The sequence below is a fragment of the Pituophis catenifer genome, unplaced genomic scaffold, assembly GCF_029215685.1.
Source record: "Pituophis catenifer annectens isolate HBS135680 unplaced genomic scaffold, rPitCat1.0.hap2 SCAF_7, whole genome shotgun sequence".
Taxonomy (NCBI): domain Eukaryota; kingdom Metazoa; phylum Chordata; class Lepidosauria; order Squamata; family Colubridae; genus Pituophis; species Pituophis catenifer.
The window spans coordinates 71,176,514-71,200,914 of record NW_027256887.1 but is presented as its reverse complement, the minus strand read 5'-3'; the positions used below and the strand labels follow the sequence as shown (position 1 = coordinate 71,200,914).

Here is a 24,401-nt window from a genome sequence, read left to right as displayed (position 1 = left end):
GCACTGCCCACGGCAAAAAGAAGGGAAAAGCTGGCTTGAGTGTGGGGCAAGGCTTCAGATGAAAGAAGAAAGAACTTCATGAGAACAAGCTAGAGAAATCAGGGTGATGATCTGACTCTTGAGGTCAATTATCAACCTGCCTAGACAAGAGCAATCATACCCAAGTACAAATTCTGATTGAAAACTGTCTCCGGTATATATCAGAAAAAGAAAAAGGGAAGAAAGATGACACTATTTCTTCAATCCACACAACTTTATAATTTATGCTGTGCAACAAGACATCAAAGGACCAGTCACATGTGCTCTATATACAGATCAGACTGTTCAGAAGATCATGTCTCCATGCTAAAAATGCATTTGCCCATGGCAACTTCAGCAAAATTGAAGGTTGCATAGCTAACTCTGAAGTTTCCCTCTCACGCACTAAGAGAGGAGTGTGGTTGTAAAATTTACCGTACCATCACAAATACAAAACAGTGAACATGCTAAAAATTTGATAGAACCAGAAGTAGGCATGTCATCGTGCATCATGACATTTGTAACTCAACAGGACTGGACATATTGTTATACTTGGTTGCAATGTTTTCAGCACAGGCACAAAATCAGCAGAGCTATTCAGAGTAATAGAAAATGTAGGGTTTTTTTTCCATATTTTCGCAACCTGCACAATTTGAAATCAACATTCCATACTGGGAGGAGAAGAAAAGAGGCGAGAAACTTACGTAAAGCATGCCATTCATCTTGACGGATGGTCTTAGTAATGTTGTAGGTTAGATTCTTAGGAATGGTTGCTGAGGAGTAGTGGTACTTGATGTATGAACATTGGTCGATGGCTCCTGCAAAGACAAGAAATGGGAAACATAACATGACTGATGCCACAATAATACTGTTTTATTAAATGAAGTGCTACATCAGATCAGTATGAAGCATCATTACGGATGTTGTAAACAGTTTACTTAGATACAAAATGGGCAAGAGATGTATCTGAATATTCTGTCTTTCACTACACAGTCTTTTACAGCCTCATATTTTCATTAAATTCCCAAGCTTTCACTCCATTGATTGCCGGAGTTGATTTCAGTTGATTCGGCTGGTGAGATGGATGTCCTCTTCCTTTCTTACTGCTTTATCTGTGTCCCTTCCTAAAGCTGCAGTTCAGTGGATGAAGATGGCTATCCCAGTTAGAAGGATATACTGTTCTTCAGAGAAAAGTACACTATAGCCCTGCTAGAACCTCCATACAAGATCATTCCTCAAGTCAACATCAAAAGGGAATATCTCCCATTGGGCTCATTCAGTGGCAACACTGCCATCACCATTAAGAAGGAATATATACCCTTCATCTGGACACCATCAAAGCTACACCAGCCAGGACATAGAAAAACTCAAAGAAGTAGTGCAAGATTGAAAGATATGGAGAGACCTGGCCCATAGAATCACCAAGAGTTGGAAATGACTGAATAGATAACACCACCACCATCAACAACAACAACAACATCAAACTCTTAACAAAGTTCTGTGAATTTATTCTTTCCTGGGAGAAATGTGGAGACATCATCTACCCAAAGATTGGAAGATGTGGAGAGACCTGACCCATAGAATCACCAAGAGATGGAAATGATTGAATAGATCATCATTATCATCATCACACCCTTAACAAAGTTCTGTGAATTTATCCTTCCTTTGGAGAAATGTGGAGACATCATCCACCCAATTTCCCCTTTGATGGAGAAATTTCTGCCCGGCATTAGTATTAACAAGTGTATCTATTAAAGAGACTAGATGTGGGGCTCCCCAAACCACCGAACACACTCAAAGGTCCTGGTGCTAATGAAAGGACAAGGTAGATAAATGTAGAATAAAGCTTGACAGATAAAGCCCTACCGTGAGGCAAAATAAGATACATGTCTTAGGCGGAAGTGTTTTGATGTCATGAAAAAGGAGCTTCTTGCCTTAGTAATATAATTTTTAACCACAGGCAAATGAAGTGAATCCTTAAGTAAATAAAAAAAAAGTAAATTCCTAGATCCATTTATACACAAATCAAAATCATCCTTATGATTAATAAATAAATGCTACCTAATCGGATTACATCCCTAAATAGATTTTCATTATTTCCTCATGTTGCACAGACAGGACTGAGACTGAGAAACAGTAGTTTTTGCTAATTATTCCCAAACTGCCCTTTTAGCTATAGATTGCTTCCATCCAATTTTCGCTCTTGGAATTTTAGTCCTTGTTTCTGGAGCAGAAATCTATTCAACTGCTATTTCTTCTTAATCTTCTTCCATCCAGGGTAAACATATTTTTAGCTTTCCCTATTGGGATTTGAGATTTGGTTACCAGATCTCATTGTTTTTTTCCCCTCTAACTATATTCTAGATTGCCAGCAATTTCTCTAAAAGACCCACAACTGACTAAAGAATTATACTTTCAACCTTACCAGTGTAGAATACAAGCATATTATTACTGGAGAATTCAAAGGCCAATAGCTACAATCTGAATTTGGAAACTGGCAATGAGATCCTTCCCACAGCTGTGACGCGGGGCAGGGTAGCATTTACACAAAATCTTTGCCACAGCAGGCATTGCAAGTCATGAAATATTACCACCACATCTGGGTTACCAAACCATGGATGATATAACGAGGTGGCAACAAAGGGGTAATGAAAACATTGGTTCTTTCATCTAGTGATCCTCTGAAGCCCAGATATAACTTAAGAAACATCCCTTTACAAGAAAGCAAATTATCCTGAGCCCCAATCCAACCCCATTTTCAAGATACTTTTTATTATCACAATTTATTTTTATTTATTTTATTTATTTATTTTGTCAAGCGTATATAAGATAACAGGTAAAAGTATAAACATAATTTGAATACATGAAAAGAGTAAGTAAAAAGGAATATTAGGACAGGGATGGTAGGCACACTGGTGCACTTATGCACGCCCCTACAGACCTCTTAGGAATGGGGTGAGGTCAACGGTAGACAGTTTAAGGTTAAAGTTGTGGGGGTTTGGGGAAGAAACTACAGAGTCAGGTAGTACACTCCAGGCATTGACCACTCTGTTACTGAAGTCATATTTTCTGCAATCGAGTTTGGAGTGGTTTACCTTGAGTTTGTATCTATTATTTGATCGTGTATTGTTGTGGTTGAAGCTGAAGTAGTCATTGACAGGTAGGACATTGTGGCAGATAATTTTATGTACTATGCATAGGTTAGACTGAAGTCGGTGTAGTTCTAAATTGTGTAAGCCCAAAATTTGGAGTCTGGTGGCATAAGGTATTTTATTGCGGGTAGAGGAATGGAAGACTCTTCTCGTAAAATATCTCGATTGTATTTATGTCTGATATGCAGTGCGGGTTCCAGACAAATGAGCTGTATTCAAGAATTGGTCTAGCAAATGTTTTAAAGTAGTAGAATATTACCAGAGAAGAAGCTACACAAGATTAGGTTAACAACTCTTAATGCCTTTTTGGCAATGATGTTACAGTGGGCTCTGGCACTTAGATCTTTAGAAATCAGTACTCCAAGGTCCTTGACAGAGTGAGGGTCATCTACAAGATCAGGTCCATCTAATTTGTATTTTATGTTTTGATTTTTTTTGCCAATGTGCAAGACAGAGCATTTGTTGGTTGAGATTTGAAGTTGCCACTTGTTAGACCAATCTGACACATAGTCAAGGTTTTTTTGAAGGGTAGTTGCATTGTCGGTGGTGTTGAACAGTTTTACATCATCCGTGAAGAGAACGCAATTGCTTTTAATATGATTGCAAAGGTCATTTATGTAAAGTATGAAGAGTGTTGGACCTAAAACACTGCCTTGGGGAACACCACTATTAACATGTCCAGGATTTGATAGAGTGCTTCCTATTTTGACCACTTGTTGTCTGTTTGACAGGAAGGCAGCTATCCATATATGTAGGAGTCCAAAAATGCCATAGGATTTTAGTTTTAGAAGTAATTTGTCGTGTACCACTGAATCAAAAGCTTTACAGAAGTCTATGCTTTTCCCCATTTCTCTCTCTAGTACAATTGGTAGGCCTACCATATTTGGACTGTAGAAATCCAAATAGCCACTAGCAACTCAGCAAAGTGTATTTCTGTATCTCTTCACTGCTATTTTATGATCCTCTGTAATTCTGCAACACAGATACAATAGCCAATAACTGGGCACACTTTCAAACAAAACACTGGGTTATAGTCACCCATCATTTTTATTTCCTAGATAAGAATATCCATAGGGACAATATGAGATCTAGGGCAAATTTTTTTTTTGGCAAAATGTTTTTATTTGCTTGTTTATTGCTCTTGAATACAGCTCAATGTGCCAAGAGTTCCAGTGGTTTACAAACTAACAATTTAAAACATCCACAGTTCAATGAGAAATACAGAATTAAAACATCCTCAGCAAATATAATGATAATTTAAACTTAAACTGCACCACCAAGAGCCTTGGTGGTGCAGCAGACTAAAATGCTGTTAAGTAGCACTTAGCTGCCAGCTGCCTGAAATTACTGCGAGTTCAAATCTCACCAGGCTCAAGGTTGACTCAGCCTTCCATCCTTCTGAGGTAGGTAAAATGAGGACCTGGATTGTGGGGGCAATAAGATGACTTTGTATAAAAAAGAACACCGCTTAGGGGGGGGCCAAAAGCTCTACTAAGCAGGTATATACAAAAGTATGAAGGCTATTGCTTAACACATTGTAAGCCGCCCTGAATCTCCGGAGAAGGGTGGCATATAAATCGAACCAATAAATAAACAATAAATAAATTAAACTTAATTTCAGTAATTTGGTGGTGATGTGCAATCAATGCTGGTGATTTGTTTGACAGCATGCCAGCTTTCCTTTTAAAACTGAAGAATCTATTAAAATCAGGTTAGACATGACATCTGATGAATGTATGCTGGTACCAAGGTACATCACCTGAATTATCTGAACATGATTCTGTAAGTGATCTTGGCGTATGATATTTGATTCATCGTGATTTTATTTTTCACCGTTTCTCTTTATCCAATGAGCTTTAGAAAACTGTTAGGTCCTAAAACAGCAGTTGGCATGAATGCACCAGAAATATCAGAGGATGAGTCAAGCATTTTGCAACTAAATTACTAGTTACTACTACATAGGCGGGTTCACAACTTCCCAAGTTACCAGAGGTGTTCATTGTTTGCTTTCCTTGCATGCTCCTAACATTCTGCCTTTGACAGCAATTAGATTAGAGAAAGGCAAATATTATAGGGGGAAAAGCACAATATTTACATAGGCGCCCGTCTGCCCTGACAGCATGGTGGGCTCTGTTCTGTGCCTTTACCATCTGGGCACCAAATGCACATCCAGAATGAAAGTTTACAACTAAGAACTGTACTTAAAATGCAACACTGATATGATCGTTTCTCTTTCCCCCACCCCACTCTAGAACATGCTGACCTCTTGCATGCCAAGGAGGTGCAAGTTTTAGGGGGACAAAAATTATACTTGGCTTTGAGGAAAATGTTGGACTCAGTCTGGAAAGGAAGTTAGGTCAAGAGATAAATAGATAGGACTAGTACAGATGGCGATGTACATTTCATTAATGTGTTTATTCTCTATGCATTTAATGACTTATTCGTCCAACCAGGGTAGATAAAAATCAATGGTTTTTTTTAAAAAAAAATCAAAAAAATCAGATTTTTTTTTATTTAAATCAGATTTTTTTTTATTTTTATCAAATTTATTTTAATAAAAAACTTTTGGGGTAAAAATCTATCATAAGATAGTTTTCTATTTAAGATATATAAATAACTTAGTTTATTCAGCATGAAATGGAGCTTAGTTATGTAGCATGAGGCTGTATATTCTGCAACACTGGGACTATTGGTGAGTCAACAATGGGTCAAAGGAGTAGCAGAGATGACAGTTGCTCTTTAAAAATTATGATTTAAATCGAGTTGATTTAAATCAAGCCTTTTTACTAGTGATTTAAATCATGATTTAAATCAAATCTACCCTGCGTCCAACAGAATTACACTTAAAGTTAACCATCTCTTAAAATGTGGGAAGAGAGTGAAAAGAACACAAATGACAGATTTCTTCTGTGCAAAAGACAGAAGATAGGAATAGCCTCGTGCATTATTGTAGAAAGAATTTATCCTCATCCTCGTGTAAGTTCTTTACCTTACCAAACAAGATCCTGCTCACTCTTTGTTTAAAATCAAAGAGACTCAACGATAATCTGTTTTACCATCTGTCATAACTGGATAATATGAGGAAACCCTTTAAAAGATTAAGCATTCAAGAGGCAGCAGTCCAAGACACCCCACTGTTTTTTGCACTATACATGTACACATATTGATCGCAAAAATGAGCCAACAGATAGAAACTGCAGGAAATGGGTTTTTTGTCATATGTCAGAAGAATTGATCTCGTATTAAGAGCCAGAAGATGGTGGAACAAATCAGAAAATGTTAGGTTCTCCTTCATTAGAACTAGTTAAATGGAGGTTGAATGCCCATCTGTCAGGAAAGTTTTGTTTTATCCTATGTTGTAGATCTTACACTGTGCTATATTTGGACTAAATAGCCTTTTCCCAGTCCAAAGGTACTCCAGATGTGCTAGGATTAAAGCTCACAGGGATTCAGAGCAGTAGTTATTTACCATACTGCCTGGAATGTCCATGAGCTACTATATAATACAACACATCTGGAGAGCACAAAGTTGGAAAACCAGATGATCTCCAAATTAACTTATAACTATAAAATTATGTGAATCTCAAAGTCCAAAAGAAAAGTCTTCTCTTAAAAATAAAAATCTCTGGTTTTTCCTCTGCTCTCTTTCCATTCCATAACTCCCCACTACAATACAATATAAGTGAAAATAATTATACCAGTATATAGTATGTAAAACCTGGGATACAATATACTATTTTTCATGTGCCTTGATGGATCTATTGATAGTCAATAATTAATTCCATTGTGGTTTCTTTTTCTTGCTTTAATTTTTTACAAATACAGGGTAATCTTTGACTTATAACCAGTTGCTTACTAACTAGTTAAAGTTACAACACCCCCCCCCCAAAAAAAACTTGGTTTTGAAGTTACAATAGCTGGTCCTCCCCCCCAAAGTGCCCAAAATGCACATGATTGCATTTTGGGCACTTTATGGTTATATGCAGCATCCTGTGGTCATCTGACTGTGATTTGTGATGGGTTTTTTTGCCAGTTCCTGGCATTTACTTCCAGCAAAAAATGCCCACTGGGGACAGTGGTGGGTTTCAAAAAGAATTATTACTGGTTCTGTGGGCGTGGCATGGCTTCGTGGGCATGGCAGAAGAAGGTTATTGTAAAATCTCCATTCCCAGCCCACTCCGGGGGAAGGATACTGCAAAATCCCCATTTCCTCCCGATCAGCTGGGACTTGGGAGGCAGAGAATAGATGGAGCCGGGGCCAGTCAGAATTTTTACCACCGGTTCTCTGAACTACTCAAAATTTCCGCTACTGGTTCTCCAGAACTGGTCAGAACCTGCTGAAACCCACTTCTGATTGGGGACAATAAGTTCTCTTAACCACAGTGTTTGCTTTACAACTGTAGTATTTGCTTTTAATGACTTCTCAAAATGTTTTTTTTTAAAAAAAAACTAGGTTCAGTCATGTGATGTTGACAAGCAAGTAACTAGGTGTGGTTCAGAGTGAACAAAGAGACAGAGTCTCAGCTAGGCTGTGATGAAGACAGGCAAGCAGGCAAGGCAAGGAGATCAGCTGGGCCATGTGGTCTGCGCCAGAGAGTAGCTGGGCGCAGGAATGATTCTAGCAACCGACCAAGGCGGGCAAGGTGAGATAGGGCAGGGTGGGGTGGGCGGGGCCAGCCAGTGGTGAGATTTGCCAGTTCGCTGAACTACACAGAATCTTAACAATAGGTTCGCCTGAACTGGTCTGAACCGGCTGAAGCCCACATCTGCTTATAAGGTTTGTTTTTAAGGATCAATTAGAATCACTCAGCATCAAGACACATAGCTGAGACCCAGATCTCACTGGCAAATGTTTTAAATCTGTTATTCTTTGGATTCAAATTAAATTCAGCAAATCAGACTGCAAGACAAAAAAAAAATCAGCAACAACATCTTACCTTCCACAAATCACCTTAAGGCATAGTCATATTGCCAGTGACAATATCAGCAATACACCGAGATTTGAACTTGTTCTAAAACTCCCTGGCTGTTTCTCTTGTGAAAGAAATTAGCAAAAGTTTATTTGTGACTTCAGCAGGGTCTTGGGGAAGAGGTCAAACTCAACAGGAGGAAACTTAAGAGGTAAGATCCACCTCTTTTGAACATGGTTGTGATGGTGCCCAATACATGTACAAAAAGGGGTATGGATTCAATCACAACATTCCATCCACTATCTTGCCGACTATGTGCCCTCCCCCCAGCTTCTTCAGACACTGCTAAATCAGTAGTATAATCTCTATTACATTTTTAAATTACAACATTTGAGTTTAAATGATACAAATTTTCTAAAACATTTTGGATCCATTTTAGTTTTATAATGCATACTCATATAGTATTGTTTCCTAAAATGAGCTTTTTTGTATGCCCAGATAAAGCTAAGAACCATATCACAAATTCCAAAGGACAATGTGATCCAAATGATTAATTTGTTCCATTTAGTGCATTGATGCGAAACATGTGATTTAGTTGACGATAATTAGTGGTTTGCCTATTATGGAGATAGAAAATTCTGCCCCTTCCTCCCACACTCTCCAATCCTAGCAGTTGCTCCCTCAGCAACTTCAGACCTTGATGTCATCCAGATGTTTTGGATTAACATCCATAATTCCCAGGCTTTATGGCCAAAGAAATAAATTACTCCTCTTCCTGAACAGAGAAAGTGTCACGCTTTAGTATACTCAAACTTGTGTCATCACGGTGGTGTTGCGTGACGTATCACAACTTTTCCCCCTTCGCTAAACCGGGCATGGGTATGGCCAGCGCAAAACACATCTGGCCCATGGGCCATGAATTTGACACTCCTGCTCTAGATAGACAGACCGACTAACAAAAACTTTAGTATTGCATCCCTTTATACAAGTAATCACACAAAGGGAGGGAGAAATACTGTGACAAGGCCTGTCTTCTTTCCTTCCTTCCTTCCTTCCTTCCTTCCTTCCTTCTTCCTCCCTATTCAAATGTCCCTTCCTGGGTTGCTAGGGAGGGACATTTCTCTCTGACTCCTGAACTATTTTTTGTACAGGGCTTTTAAACTTAAGTGAGGGCCATAAAAATTATGGCCAGCTCTTGCTTTAATATAATGTTCATGTTTTCTTTCTCTAATATAAATCTCTTCCAGAGGTGGTATCACCACTACCAAATTCCACCCAACACTTAATGTTTCCCATTTCAATCCAACACTTATCCTCCACATTATGCACTGAAAGCTCTAATTAGACTAACCTATTTCTGCATCATCCAGAAAGTTAAACTTTTATATTGTTGGGCAGCCCAAGACATCCTAATTATAAGAAGAGGAAAGATTCTTCCTTACACTTGGGATTATAGTTTACCATTGTGCTTCCAGCTATTAATTTTTGCATTTTGACTAACGGTGATATCATGCCCTATCCAAACACAACCCACAATATTTACATTACTGTGTCCATTTCAATCCATAAAGGAGTTAAATTATCATTTCCTTAATCATGTTTTATTGAAAAACCTCCTTGTTTCTTACTACACAAAAGATCAAAACCATGACCTGAGCTTTACAAACCACAATGGCTGAGCTAAGCCAACAATCAAACAATATAATGGCAAAATTTAATATGCCTCTAAGAACTGAATTTCCACATGGGACTTACAATTAAAAATACCTCAGATGTATACAATCACATACTGACTTTGAAGGCACCTAAACATACATACATACATACATACATACATACATACATACATACATACATACCAATGGTGAAATACAAATTTTTTTACTACTGGTTCTGTGGGTGTGGCTTGGTGGACGTGGTGTGGCTTGGTGGCGTGGCTTGGTGGGCATGGCAGGGGAAGGATACTGCAAAATCCCCATTCCCTCCCCACTCCTGGGGGAAGGATATTACAAAATCTCCATTCCCATCTACTCTGGGGCCAGCCAGAAGTGATATTTGCTGGTTCTCCGAACTGCTCAAAATTTTCGCTACCGGTTCTCCAGAACCTGTCAGAACCTGCTGGATTTCACCCCTGATACATACATACATACATACATACATACATACATACATACATACATACATTTATTGTCTGTTTAATTTATATGCCATCTATCTCACCCTGAAAGCAACTCTGGGTGGCTATTTAAGGTTGACTCAGCCTTCCATCCTTCCGAGGTGGGTAAAATGAGGACCCAGATTGTTGGGGGCAATATGCTATCTAGTATACTGTCTTTGGTGTAAGCCGCCCAGAGTCCTCGGAGAGTGAGCGGCATAGAAATATGAATAATAAATAAATAAATAATAAATAAATTTACCACTAGAAAATGACATTTCTCTTACAAAGCCACAGAAACTGACAAGCAAAAGCCGCCATTAAGGCTAACTTAAAGACCTGGTTTCACCTGACTATTATCACCTTCATCAGACAGAAGACACTGAAAACTTACAAGCAATGGTTTTTATTCCCTTCCCTCATCACTATTTTACAGGCAATGAAGTTTAAATGGTTTTCTTCTGCTTGTTTGGAGAAAGAAATTAAATGATCAACAGAGGATCACTATCTGTGTGTCCGCAACTTGATTAACTGGGTCAACAAAGCAATTAATGTGCTTTGAGAATACTAAAAAAAGAGGTCAATTTGATACAGTCAATTAACCTCCAGAGGGTTAAATCAACCTTTAACAAATCGATCCTACATAGGGTTAAAGCAAACCCACTTATTCAGTTGTGTTTGTGAGAACTCCCAAACCCAAACATTTGATTTATTTTATATACCCGAACCTCTAAGAACCTAGTATAATGGCTCATGGATGCTTCCATACCACTCTTAACTGGGTTAAGTAGCCAAGTCAAACCTACTGCTTCATGGCCAGCAAATATAGAAGGGCAATTCTACTGGTTGATTCTTATCCAAAAGGGGATTAATTACTCAGAATAAGACTGAACAACATCTCACCAATGCAATGAGAGAGGTAACACTTCACCTCTCATCACCAAGGAATATGCCAGATATGGTTGTGTACCCTGCTCTGTCAGATTCATTGTTAATTGTCCTCCACCGATACTCCTGTTTCTACCACCTCATTTCCTGGAGGTCCTTGGACAACCAAGAAGATAGTCAAGGGAAAGAAGCTGCTTAGGGGCAATTTCAGGTGTGAAATCCAGCAGGTTCTGACAGGTTCTGGAGAACCGGTAGTGGAAATTTTGAGCAGTTCGGAGAACCGGTAGCGGATGTTTTAAGCAGTTCAGAGAACCAGCAAATGCCACTTCTGGCTGGCCCCAGAGTGGGGTGGTAATGGAGATTTTGCAATATCCTTCTCCCAGGAGTGGGGAAGGAATGGGGATTTTGCAGTATCCTTCCCCTGCCATGCCCACCAAGCCACATCCACCAAGCCACACCATGCCAAACCACGCCCACAGAACCGGTAGTAAAAAAATTTGGATTTTACCACTGGGCAATTTCATTCAGATTTGCCAGTGGCAAAACAAATTCTTGACAGCTTCACCCAAGAGATTGACAGAAAATTCCTGAATGACCCATCAGAAGTTCAGTGGATCCATGAGGTATCTGGGAGAGACTGGCTGAAAGGAATGGAGGCATCAATATCAACTAGTCAGGAATTTGTCTGATTGTGACAAAAGGAGAATGCTAATACCATGATATTCATATTATTTAACAAGTGTCCCAAACTAAACACAAGGCCTAACATGTGATCACCTATGTGTAGGAGGCTGAGATCACCTGGGCCAAGCCCATGGCTGTTATGAAGCTGCCCTATCAGGGTTTAATAGACTAATAACCACAGGGAGGTTATACTTTCCAAAACCATTGGAGGGGAGTCCACCTTCAAACCAGTGGTCAAGTCAAAAGAAAAAAAAAGAAGGAATACAAAGTTGGTATATTTGATCATGGCTAAAATGGGATATAATGTTATTTTTGGTTGATTTGTGGATTTGGGGAAATTTTGAATATTGGATTTTTACATGTTATAGGCCTTCTCTGTTGCTGTTTCTGCCCTCTGGAATGTCTTGCCCCCTGGTGTGTGGTTGGCGCCAACCTTCCTATCCTTTTCATAAGGGCCCCTATGGGGGAACTGTACAATGAAGGTGCTTGATTGTGTAACAATAGATCCCACCTCTCCTTTTCTGTCCCTGACCTGCCTATGTCTCCTTGATTTTTAATTCTTGCTTTTAATTTAAATTTGTGTGTGTCTATCTGAAAGCCACCTAGTTACCTTATGGTCAGATGGGCAATAAATAAGTAAGTAAGTAAGTAAGTAAGTAAGTAAGTAAGTAAGTAAATAAGTAAGTAAGTAAATAAATAAGTAAGTAAGTAAGTAAGTAAGTAAGTAAGTAAGTAAGTAAATAAGTAAGTAAGTAAATAAATTTAATATGGTGTTTAAGGCTAGTTATGTATAATCTGAGAGTATTTAAACTAACTTTGTATTAAACTGTATTTTTACTTAAAATAATGAACTTTTGTGAGCTTGTTCTCCTTAAAGGAAAAATTATTCCTCTTTGTCTTGTTAAATTCCAGTCTTTTGTTTATACTAGGATACTGGGATTACTTTATGCCTTTTAAAAGTGATTTTGCTTATAGTTAAGAGTTGAGATATGGAATGTTTATTTGAATGGGTTTATTTGAAGTGGTTCCCTTTGGATTTGTTGTCATTTGGAATAGAAAACTTGTGTTGGCTTTGCTTACAATTAATATGATGTTTAAGCCCCTTTTCTATAATTACTTTATATATTTTAATCGGAATATCATTTAAGTTAGCTTTCTATCTCATTGTCTTTCCACATAAAATAAGGGATATTTGTGAGCTCGCTTTCTTTAAAGAAGAAATTGACCTTTTACATGTTAAACATTAGTTGTTTTTTGTCCACACTAGGATATAGGAACTACTTTATGCATTCTGAACGGACTTGCTCAAACTAAGGATTGGGATGTGGAACTTTGAGTTTTATATATGTTAATTAATGTTACTATTTTAAGGGTCTGTTTGGACGTTTTGCTGACACCTGGATAGGAGAAGATGCTTGCCTATAGTTAAGAAATGAGTTATGGGATGAGGAGCTTTATAGCTGTTAATTAAGAGGAACTGAAGAGATTGTGAAATTGTTTATCATTGTAATGAGGGTGGGAAATCATTTTTGGGGGTTGTTGTTGTTTTCTTTTTTCTTTTTCTTGCTTCCTTTCACCATTTTCTTTCTTTCTTTTTTAGCTTCTATTATCTTTTATCACTGTAATTAGAACTTTAATAAAATTATTACCAAAAAATGTGATGCAAGCAATTTCCTTAACACAGCTTCGATACAAAATGCATATTATGCCTTATGTCTATCTAGTGCATTAAAAATGGGGACACAATAATAGACCAACTGTTCCATCAATTATCACAACAATCCTAGCACAGTGATGTTTACAAAAGCAGGTCATTGTTCTATTTATGTTGTGAGGAGGGCTATCCTGGGGACAAGAAAAAGTGGCTAGTTCAAAAACAGATTTGAACTATGGAATTTTGAGCATCTTACATTATAATATAATATACTAGCTGGACACTCCTGCTTCATTACGAAACTATGTGATCAGGCGTGATAAATTGACACTTAAAGCCTGAAACTTAATGTAGAATGTGTAACTCTGTAGCATCAGAGCGTGTTACTATAAGGCAACTGGCAGTTGGAACAGAGGGGGAGGGGGAGTAGAATGTCCCATCCTGCAGGCCGAATGAGTCACACGCTGGCCACGCCCATGCCCGGTTTAGTGAAGAGTAGCATCAGAGCGTGTTAATATAAGGCAACTGGCAGTTGGAACAGAGTTCTTTTCAGGTAGGGAGGGGGAGTAGAACATCTAACTCCTTAGCATCAGACCGTGTGAATATAATACTGTATATGAAATACTAATGATCTGATTGTCATTTCAAAAAATCCTTTCTTAGCAAGCCAAGAGGATCATACATGCCAAATTTCAAGTTTGTAGGCTTTACCGTTCTGGAGATTTCATGATGAGTGGGATAGATAGATAGATAGATTAGTAGTAAGGTTGAAGAATCCGGTTGCCTTGATTATGTCAAGCACCAGGGAAATCACAAAATTGAGGCAGTTCTAATGATTATAAAGATTTATTGCAAGCTTAAGTTCTCTACAAGAATGTGAACTATTAATGGTCAAAACAAATTGGCAGTAGCTAAGAGTCAAAAGAATTTAAGGTGGGTTGGACTTAGATCTCTTGTGGGTGTGAAGGGACTTGAGACTGATGATGCATTTGACCCCTCCCTGGGGCTCAGCCTGGTCATCTCGTACAGATCAACAACCAGATTCATCTCAAGCTACCTTGATATATTTTCTCCATGTAATTGAATTTGCTATCTTAACAATTAGCCAATTTAGTTTCACCAGGAGTGTAAGTAAGAGACTATGAAATCATAATAACCCTGATTCATAGAACACACCAAAACAGAAATCTGCAAATCTTTGAAGTTATTGGACATTTTTACTGTATATTGTATATTTTTGAAATGTCTTATGAAGCAGACCAGAATTACTTTGAGGTAAGATGGGCAGCCTATAAATTTTGTAAACAAAAACAAACAAACTTTCTGATTTAATGGTTATGGCAAATCACAAGATACATATTCTTCAGAAAGCAAAATACAATCACCTAACAATTTTTTAAAACAATGTCTCTGGGATACATATGAACTTTGCACTGATGTGTGTTTAGTTGCATGCTAGGAACTGGTTGTGGTGTTCTGGATGTCAACTGACCATAGATCATATCTGAAATTTTGTAGCATTTATTTATTTAACCATTTTATAAACTTACTCATCAATTAATGAAACTGATTGGTCTCAACGAAGAATGGAACATTTCAGAATTCTCCAGAACAGCTGAAATATTTAGACAAATTTAATAGATTCATATTTGTTTGTTTTATTACTGAAAAAAAGACCCTTTAAAATAAGTTAAAATTTCATATAGACACCAAGAAATGTTTTTCAGGGTACCATATCAGATGCACACTAAGCCTCCCACGGTGGAGTGTTCTTTATCAGTCTATAACTAAGCCTTATTGTAAGTTAAGTTATCTTAATCACCATTTCATATAATAGTTTAAATCTAGTGTAATTATTATCTTGCTAGCAACCATTCAATGAAATTAATGTGGAGTGCAGGAACAGCTGCAAAATGATGCTTCTTCGACATTTCTGCTTTGCTTTTCACATTCTCCCTCAAATTGGCTTCTTTAAAACAATAAATTCATCTCCTCCATTTCATACAGAATAGAATAGAATAGAATAGAATAGAATAGAATAGAATAGAATAGAACAGAACAGAACAGAACAGAACAGAACAGAACAGAACAGAACAGAACAGAATAACAGAGTTGGAAGGGACCTTGGAGGTCTTCTAATCCAACCCCTTGCTTAGACAGGAAACCCTACACCACGTCAGACAAATGGTTATCCAACTATTCAACAGTTCAAATTCTGCTGAAGACATCATGTGTTTTCTTTTTTTTCTTTTTGTTGTTGTTTTTAATCTAGACAGCATGAGAGACCACAAAGATTACTGAGAACAAAAAGGGAGGGAACAGAAAACTATCTTTGGGATTTTATGACTGAAGGATATCAAAAGCACTGTCATTTATAACATAGTCACTAAATTCTGGAACTAGGTCTGGAAGGAAGTTTAGAAGCCACGGAGAAGTTTAGAATCATATTTGACCACCATCCAGTGCCCCTGGTTTATCCTACAATTTATTTGCAAAGAGAGTACAATGTGTCTTTTTGAAGTTATCTAAGGACTTGAAAGTATTTTAGAATGTTAATCATTTTATTGAATGATGTGTGAATGAGTCATGTGAAGTCCCTAGGAATTGCAGGTGTAGCTCTGATAATCCCTGCCGCACAGCACTTCTGTTGGAAATTCTGATGAGAAAGTATCAACTTAGGAAAATAATCAAATTCTTCAAAAGCATCCATTAAAAAGAAAAGAACATACCCACAAAGGGATTAGTTTTACCTCCCAGCTCCCCAAAACTTAGCAACAGAAAGCTGAAAACAACTGTAACAAAGCAACAGCAAAGAAAACAATCATGGAGAATACATCATTCAGACTTCTCTGACTTTGGGTTTTGGTCCTTTGGAATATAATGTATGTTGAAAGCTGTTACATTAAGGCTGAACATGAAGGCAAAGCTGATAGAAAAATCTGAAAAATCTGTTTTTCACCACTGATATCTGCAACCACTCCTGGCATCCATATCAGCCCTAAGATCATTCTTTCATTGTGTTTTTCCTCCACTGATGGCTCGCAAAGATGTTTCTAACCCTGATTTTTTTCCCCTTTTTCAAAAAGGAAGGAGTGATTATTGTAAACACACAACAGATTTGTATTCATTGTCAAACGTGATGCTTGAACAAACTTTTGCAATGTATACTATTATTTTTAGAGCTGAGCACAAAGGGCCTTTCAAACATTTTCAGATTTGCAAATAGAGAAATTTCTTTTCCAACAATTTCTCAGCAGTGATATTCTCTCTTACTGGTGGTGGACCTGCCACCATGGAAAAGACCTCATGTTCTTCTTTGAGATTAAATGGAAGCTGAGGAAGTTCAGGAGAATGGATATTGCTCCACCATGAAAGACACACCTCAGGGGCTACCAGGTCACTAAAGATGACCAAAAACATCTGACTCCACTCATGACAATTTCTCTAAAACTGACGTCTCTTCTGAAATAGTTTTTAAATCAAATTCTTCTCCATCGATTTGAGCAAGAATTGATATTCCTGAATCTGCAGTAGTTCTTTTATTAGCACTCATAACTTTACCAGTGTTTGTGCCAGTGGTGAAATCTAATTTTTTTTACTATCGGTTTTGTGGGCGTGGCTTGGTGGGCATGGTATGGCTTGGTGGGCATGGCTTGATGGGCGTGGCAGGGGAAGGATATTGCAAAATTTCCATTCCCACCCCACTCTGGGGCCAGCCAGAGGTGGTATTTGCAGGTTCTCTGAACTACTCAAAATTTCCGCTACCGGTTCTCCGAACTGCTCAAAATTTCCACTACTGGTTCTCCAGAACCTGTTAGAACCTGCTGGATTTCACCCATGATTTGTGCAAAGCAAAGCCTAACTTTTGCAAATTCAGCTGGTTTAATAAAGACGTTATTACGCTTATGCATCAGAAAAGCACAAATGATACATTCACGCTCCACAGTTACTTAGTATTGCATAGGAATAGCTTAGTCTAGTGGTTAAGGTGCCTGGCTAGAAACCAGGAGACTGAATTCTAGTCTCACTTTAGCCATGAAGACCAGCTGGTTGACTTTGAGCCAGTCACTCTCTCAGCCCAACTCAGAGGTTTGTTGTTGTGGGGAAAATAGGAGGAAGAAAGAGTATTGGGTATGTCCCAAAGGTGCTTTTTAAGAGGCAACTGGACATTCTGGTTTTTCTTTGAAGACGTTTCATTTCTCATCTAAGAAGCTTCTTCAGCTTCTACATTCAAGAGTTGAAGAAGTTTCTTGGATGAGAAGCAAAATGTCTTCAAAGAAAAACCAGAAAGTCCAGCTGCCTCTTGAAAAAGCACCTTTGGGACAACCAAGATGATTGAGACTCTCAATAGAAATTGAGTATTGGATACTGTATGTCCATGATGGCGAACCTATGGCATGCGTGCCACAGGTGGCACATATAGGCCTCTCTGCTGGCACGCAAGCCCTCACCCCAGCTGAGCTGTATATACATCCAACAGGAACAGGAAGTGCCTCACAGGAGCAGATAGAGATAAATCCTAGAGAGGCAGGAAATGCATCACTGAACAATGGAGATGAATGCTAGAGAGGAATAAAGCTGCATACAAGGCAGACATAATACCTGTAACAGCGTAGGCATGCAGGGGGGTGGGGGGAGCACAGGGAGGTGCAGCATGCCCCCCCATGCCCCTTTTTTGGTCCCAGGAGGTTTCAGGGAGGCCTGCTAGGCCCAAAACGGGGTGCGTGGGGGTCACACACGCATGCACGAGGGTGGGAGGAGCTCGTGTGAGGGAGTGGCATGCACATGCGCAGGGGGGTGTTGTGCGTGCATTGTATTATGGGTGTGGGCATGTGTGCTGTTGTGCGCACGTGCGGGCTTTCGGCACACAAGGGCAAAAAGGTTAGCCATCCCTGGGATATGTTCACTGCCTTGAGTTACTTATAAAAATAATAGAGACAAGATTAAAAAAAAAACTTAAATCAAACATCTCAATTAAGGGACTGAAACAAATATATATATGTGGGTTAGCAACATATTTGATTTTTTTTTCTTTTGATCTAAGTGTGTAATCTGCCATAAATTCCTAGTGCAAACCTTATTAACATGCCTGGGAATTCTGCAAGAAACAATCTCCCCAGGAGAAGCTTGAAGAGAGCACAAGGCAGCAGGTCAGCTTTTCATAATTTATTAGAATTAAAAAGAAGAAACTCAGCATTATGAAACCCCAGAGGTTCTTAATGGCTATTTCAGTCCAAATGAGTGAGCAAACAGAATAAGAAAAAAGGGAGAGAACAATCCCTTGACACTCAGCTACAAGCCAGCAAAGACGCCTCCAGTCTTGAGTAGTGTTGCCTTCCATAAATTGCTGAAATTGTAGCTGTTTTACTTAAGATTAATGGGTGCATTCTATAGAATTAGATAACTTCTCTATACCTAGAGTTGCCTTATCAGTGAGAGAGGTGGCATATAAACTTAATCTATAATAATAAACCATAATTTTCTTCATTTATTGTTGATTAAGTTTGGATTTTTGAGGATTGAAGTTTTTTTTTCTTTGAACACAGTTAAAGGACATGGGTGCATTTTTAGAATAGAAGAATGTGTGAGACAGAATTTGGTAATTGAAACTGAAAAACATTTGTCCATTTTGTATTTCCCTTGTCATGGATGCTTATGAATCAAGCATAAGACCATCAGTTATTTTCCATCTTACCATATATATTTCTAAGGAAATACTTCAGTTTTTTTCCTATGAAATCTTGGAGCTCTTTGAGTTTGGTTATTTTCCTGCAGACATTTCATTATTCAATTATGTAAGGTAATCAGCGCAAGTGAGTATGGGGTTCAATCCCTGTTTACATACAGTGGCTTGCCCTGCTAGTGCTGATGGATATGTAGTTTTCTCCTTAGTAGTTCTATAACTATCTTGGAGAACTACCTTTGAAAATTATCTTCTGGAACTACCAAGGAGAAAACCATACCTCTACCAAACCAACATGAGCAGGGCAAATTTCTGCATATATCAACAGAGAGAAAATGTCACACTCACTAATACTGATTATCTTACCTAGTTAGATAATAAAGCATTTGCAAGCAAACAACCAAGGTCAAAGAGCACCAAGGACTACACAATTCAACCTTGAGCTTCTCTTCTATTGTAAGGTTTTTTTCCCTGTTCTTAATTGTAGAAGTCAGTGAAATGTATTAGTCAAAACAAAAGACCAGGACTAGGAAGTTCAGGCTAAAGTCCCCACTTGACTAGAAAATTTACTGGATGATTTGAGGCAAGTCCAAACTATCACACATGATTGTTGTCCAGAGGTTGGACAACAACCATGTCTCATTTCCTACGTCAACTACTGGTATTCAATTCAATTCAGCTACTGCTATTTCTACTATGACTTCTGGATTTATTGCTATTGATATTCTTGGGAATTTCTATTCTATAGCAGTCAATCACACAATAAGTAGCACCAATAATTGGCCTCAATACACAACTGCAGCCCATCATGTAAAGACCTTGCCCATTTCAAAGTGAGGAAATATGGGTTTTTTTAAAACGAGGTTTTCATTAACTGATAAAAAATCAGCAGCAATCATGGGGAGCATTTTCAATATAATAAGTGTCCTTCAAAACTCTTTTTCACCCAAATGCACTGCCTGCACACCATTAGAAACTGTTCAACAGTCTTCAGAGGTTGTACAACACTTTGAGAATTTCAAAGTCATAATACTACTGTAATATATTATACTGATTCTAAAATATTCACGCTAAATTAATTCTCAATTAGGTTTTTTTTCCCAGAGAAAAAAAGCTCTTTTCTTACATACTTTTCTCAACATTATATATAATCCCCCCTTTTTATTTAATTCCTATCTTAACTGTGTGCACTGTGAAATTCCAGTACAGTGAGTAAAGAACTTTGTTGCAGATTACAGGCAAAGGATCAAGATATCCTGATATTTCAGCACTGGACAGTTCCTAGCACGTTTGGTATTCTAACAGAAAGAGAATTACAACCATATTCACCTGCCATAGGGACAATGTGCCATTAAATTACTTCCATCTTACTGGGATTATAGCTAAATGCTCAATAAACTTTATCATATCACTTAATTTTATACACAGTGCTAAAAATCTGTGGGGTCGCGATCATCATCTCTCACATTGCTAAATATGTTCTCCTGCATAGAATATTTTTGTTTCCACAAGATCCTGAGAATGTTCATCTGTTTTTATTTTTAATGGCATGCAAGCTTCATTGGGGCAGACATGCATATTGCTATAACTGGAGGGTTATATCTCTCATGCTAGCTACCATATGCTTAGTAAAACAAGAGAAAGTGGTCTCCAAACAGAATCTTTATGCATCCGCAATACAGCCAATATGGAAGTCTCAAAGGTGCTTTTTTCCCAGTAGGCAATTTGACTTTCTTGTTTTTTCTTCTGAAAATGTTTCACTTCTCATCCAAGAAGCTTCTTCAGCTCTGACAGGATAGTGGGGAATGGAAGGATTTATATTCCTTGCAGACAGCTGGTCATTGGCATCCTTTTAGAGGGTCCTTGAAGCACTTGGAGGTTTATCTGTGTCCTCAGGGTCACCTGAGTAGTGTTCCTGGTTCCTGTAGTCTGCAATTTTTCCTCTGGAAATCCATTCCTACTCCCACACCGTTCAAAGGGTGTCCATCCCAAATTGTATAGCTAAAGTCTGTAGAGAGTCATCCAGATCATGGTTGTTCCAAAGATGCTTTTTCAAGAGGCAACTGCACTTTCTTGTTTTTTTTCTTTTGAAGACATTCCACTTCTCATCCAAAAAGAATCTTCAGCTTCTTGAAGCACTTGGAGGTTTATCTGTGTCCTCAGGATCACCTGAGTAGTTCTCCTGGTTCCAGTAGTCTGCAATTTTTTCCCCTCTGGAAACCCATTCCTACTCCCACACCATTCAAAGGGTGTCCATCCCAAATTGTATAGCTAAAAGTCTGTAGAGATTCTCTGTCATCCAGGTCATCGTTGTACCAAAGATGCTTTTTTCAGGAGAAAAAAGGATCAACCATGACCAGGATGATTGAGAATCTCTAAAGACTTTTGGCCAGTATGGAGGTCACATGCTATATCAGTGATGGGGAACCTTTTCGGCACTGACTGCCAAAAAGGAGCACTTCATGCATGTCAGGGCTGTGACCAGGAAGAGGAGCTGCCCAGGTGGCATGCACATGCCGGATAAGGTACTTCCGGTTTCTGGCACGCGCATGCACGCCAGCCAGCAAGTCTTCCTGTTACTGCCACACATGCTCACGTGCCAATCAGCTGGCCAGCGTGCATGCTCACGCTGGAAAACGGAAGACCAACTCTTCCAGTTTCTGGCATCGCTGCATGCACAAAGGCCAGCTGATTGTCATGTGCATATGCGTGCCAGAAGCCCAGAAGAAGAACAGGTGACGCCACATGTGTCAGGCGACATGGCTCCATGTGCCACTTCAGGCAGGCATGCCATAGGTTCACCATCACGGTGCTATATCTTCTTGCAACTCTGCTTCTGTAGGAGAACAGACACTGTAATCACTTTCATCTGCAACCTTCCTATGAACAGAGTTATGAGTCAGTCGTGCCATATAATTGAACAATAAATAATCAGACAGTATATAGCTTCCCCGTTGCACTTTCTCTTTTTGTTTACCAATCTAAGGTAACCAGAGCTCCCAATTTCAGTGAATGGTCAAACCTGTATCAGATAGGCTCACCTGAGAGGTAAAAGATACAGGCAGGCTCAGACATCTTTTCATAAATCCAGCCCTGGTTGTGCAACAATCAGTAGAAAAATAACGTTAACTGAATCTGCAGCACTTTGCTTTTTAAATAAAACTGACTGAATGAACAGAGGTTGTAAATCACCATCCATATGAGCTTCTTTCCAAGCTCTGCCAACACTGCTGAACTAATGTCCTAACGGAAGGCAGAATAAAATGTTTTATGAGCAAAAGATATGAATCAACAGGAACAATCTCACTGATTGTTTTGCCTTAGGAACAGCCAGTGCTATTTTTAAGATGGTAGAAAGCAGCAGCGATCTATCAGTCTTTCCTTCTCCTTCACCCACCATTTTCTTTTTTGTATCTGCTATTATGAATAGTGACTTCCTCAAACAAAAGGGGCTTTTATTTTGTGGCCAGTCAAGAATTCTATACCCTACCATCAAAACCAAAGAAACAAATGAAATGTCTAGAACGATTCATGTTCTAAAATACTCACTCCAAGATCGGAAATGTTGTACAGCAAAGCATGGTGGAATATTTGTTATGTTAGGGGAAAGGACGCAACCCATAAGGTGATGGTCCCAAAGAACAAACCCATCAGGACAAGATTCAGAAGTCCATCTGCATTTGAAAGACAAAGGGCACTCTTTTTAAGACAGTAGGGTCCACATTCGGGACAGAAAGGACTGCTGGTTTGAAAGAGGGGTCAAAGAGGCCATCTAAATTAAAATTGAACAGCCCTCTCTCAATGGGGGGAGGGCACCACCTATCTCCTGTTTAGAACACATACCTTTCAGCAGTTCCAAGAAGGTTCCAATTTGCACTATTTGGGTGACCCTGAGGGCACCAATAAACCTCTATGTGGCCTCAATGCCTCTCAGAGAGAGAGCTAATGACTAGACTGCAAGGAATAGAAATCCTTCCATTTTCTACCATTCAGTCAGAACTGAATGGTACAATGAGGACCTACAATCTGGGTCCTCATTTTACCCACCTCGGAAGGATGGAAGGCTGAGTCAACTTTGAGCCTAGTGAGATTCGATCTGCCAAACTGCTGGCAGCTGATCAGCAGAAGGAGCCTGCAATACTGCACTCTAACCACTGCGCTACTGCAGCTGATTGATATTGATAATCTAGATTTCTACTTCACTTTTTAATATTTTTCTTACTCTTGTTGTGTTTCATATAATTTTCTTTATATTGGGAACTACTCAGGGTCAGTTTGGAGTCAGACAGTACCAAGATCAAATCAAATTAAATCAATCAATCGTTTTATGAAATCCCAGGCATTCTTGCCTAAAATCCCATACAAAATAGCCACTTCCAGATGAACACTCATGAGATTTAAGGCAGGAGAACCTTTATCTTTATCTTTAATATCTTTAGAAATTTGGCAATCTTACGAGTCTTTTTTTAATTTACATATTTGTTTAATTTGGGGTTTATGCAAACATCCTTCGGGGGTATCACAGGAGCCCTGTTGAGGGTAAAACTTCCCTCTGCATAGTAGGCAATGGACCGGACAGCAAAGAGATACGTTGCTGGTTAAACACACAGATACCCACAGACTCTGAATGGTGAAAAAAAACATTCTTTACTCTTAGTGAAAAAACAAACTTGGTTTCTCAAAACAATGATAACACGTCTTCGAATAATCATTCTCCAACACAAAACATAGTTTGCTTACAGTTCTCTTCAGTCACACACAGTCCCTCTTCAGGAGATCATCAAATAGCAGGAGCAGGAGCTCCTGGGCTTCCTGTCTACTTTTATGGCTGCCTGATAATAGCACAGCCAATCATTCTTCTTATATCATTTAAAGTCACAAACATAGTTTTTCTATATATTACCTACCCAAACGTAGGATAAATATCCAACAAGCCCTACCACATCAGCCTAACTTAATCCTTTGTTCATCACCAGTTTATTTATTTATTTATTTATTTATTTATTTATTTATTTATTTATTTATTTATTTATTTTATTCGGTTTATATGCCACCCTATCTCACAATGGACTCAGGGCGGCTCACAACAATAAAACACAAGCCACAATAAAAATAAAGACTAAAATCTAAAAAATTTAAAATTAACCCATTAAAACCCTTAAAACCCCGTCATCAGACCAGGTCAAGGGATTTGAAAAGCCAAGTTTTTAATTCCCGGCAGAAGATGCGAAGGTCAGGCGCTAGTCGGAGCTCCAAG

General features: G+C 38.6%; 1 protein-coding gene across 1 annotated transcript in view; it reads right to left on the bottom strand.

The window, feature by feature from the left end:
• TMEM178B (transmembrane protein 178B) overlaps positions 1–24,401 on the bottom strand; it is a 368,543-nt gene that overhangs the window by 290,248 nt on the left and 53,894 nt on the right. Inside the window, exon 2 of the mRNA XM_070947569.1 lies at positions 723–836. Coding sequence (XP_070803670.1) covers positions 723–836 — 114 coding nt within the window. The remainder of the gene's footprint in view (positions 1–722; positions 837–24,401) is intronic.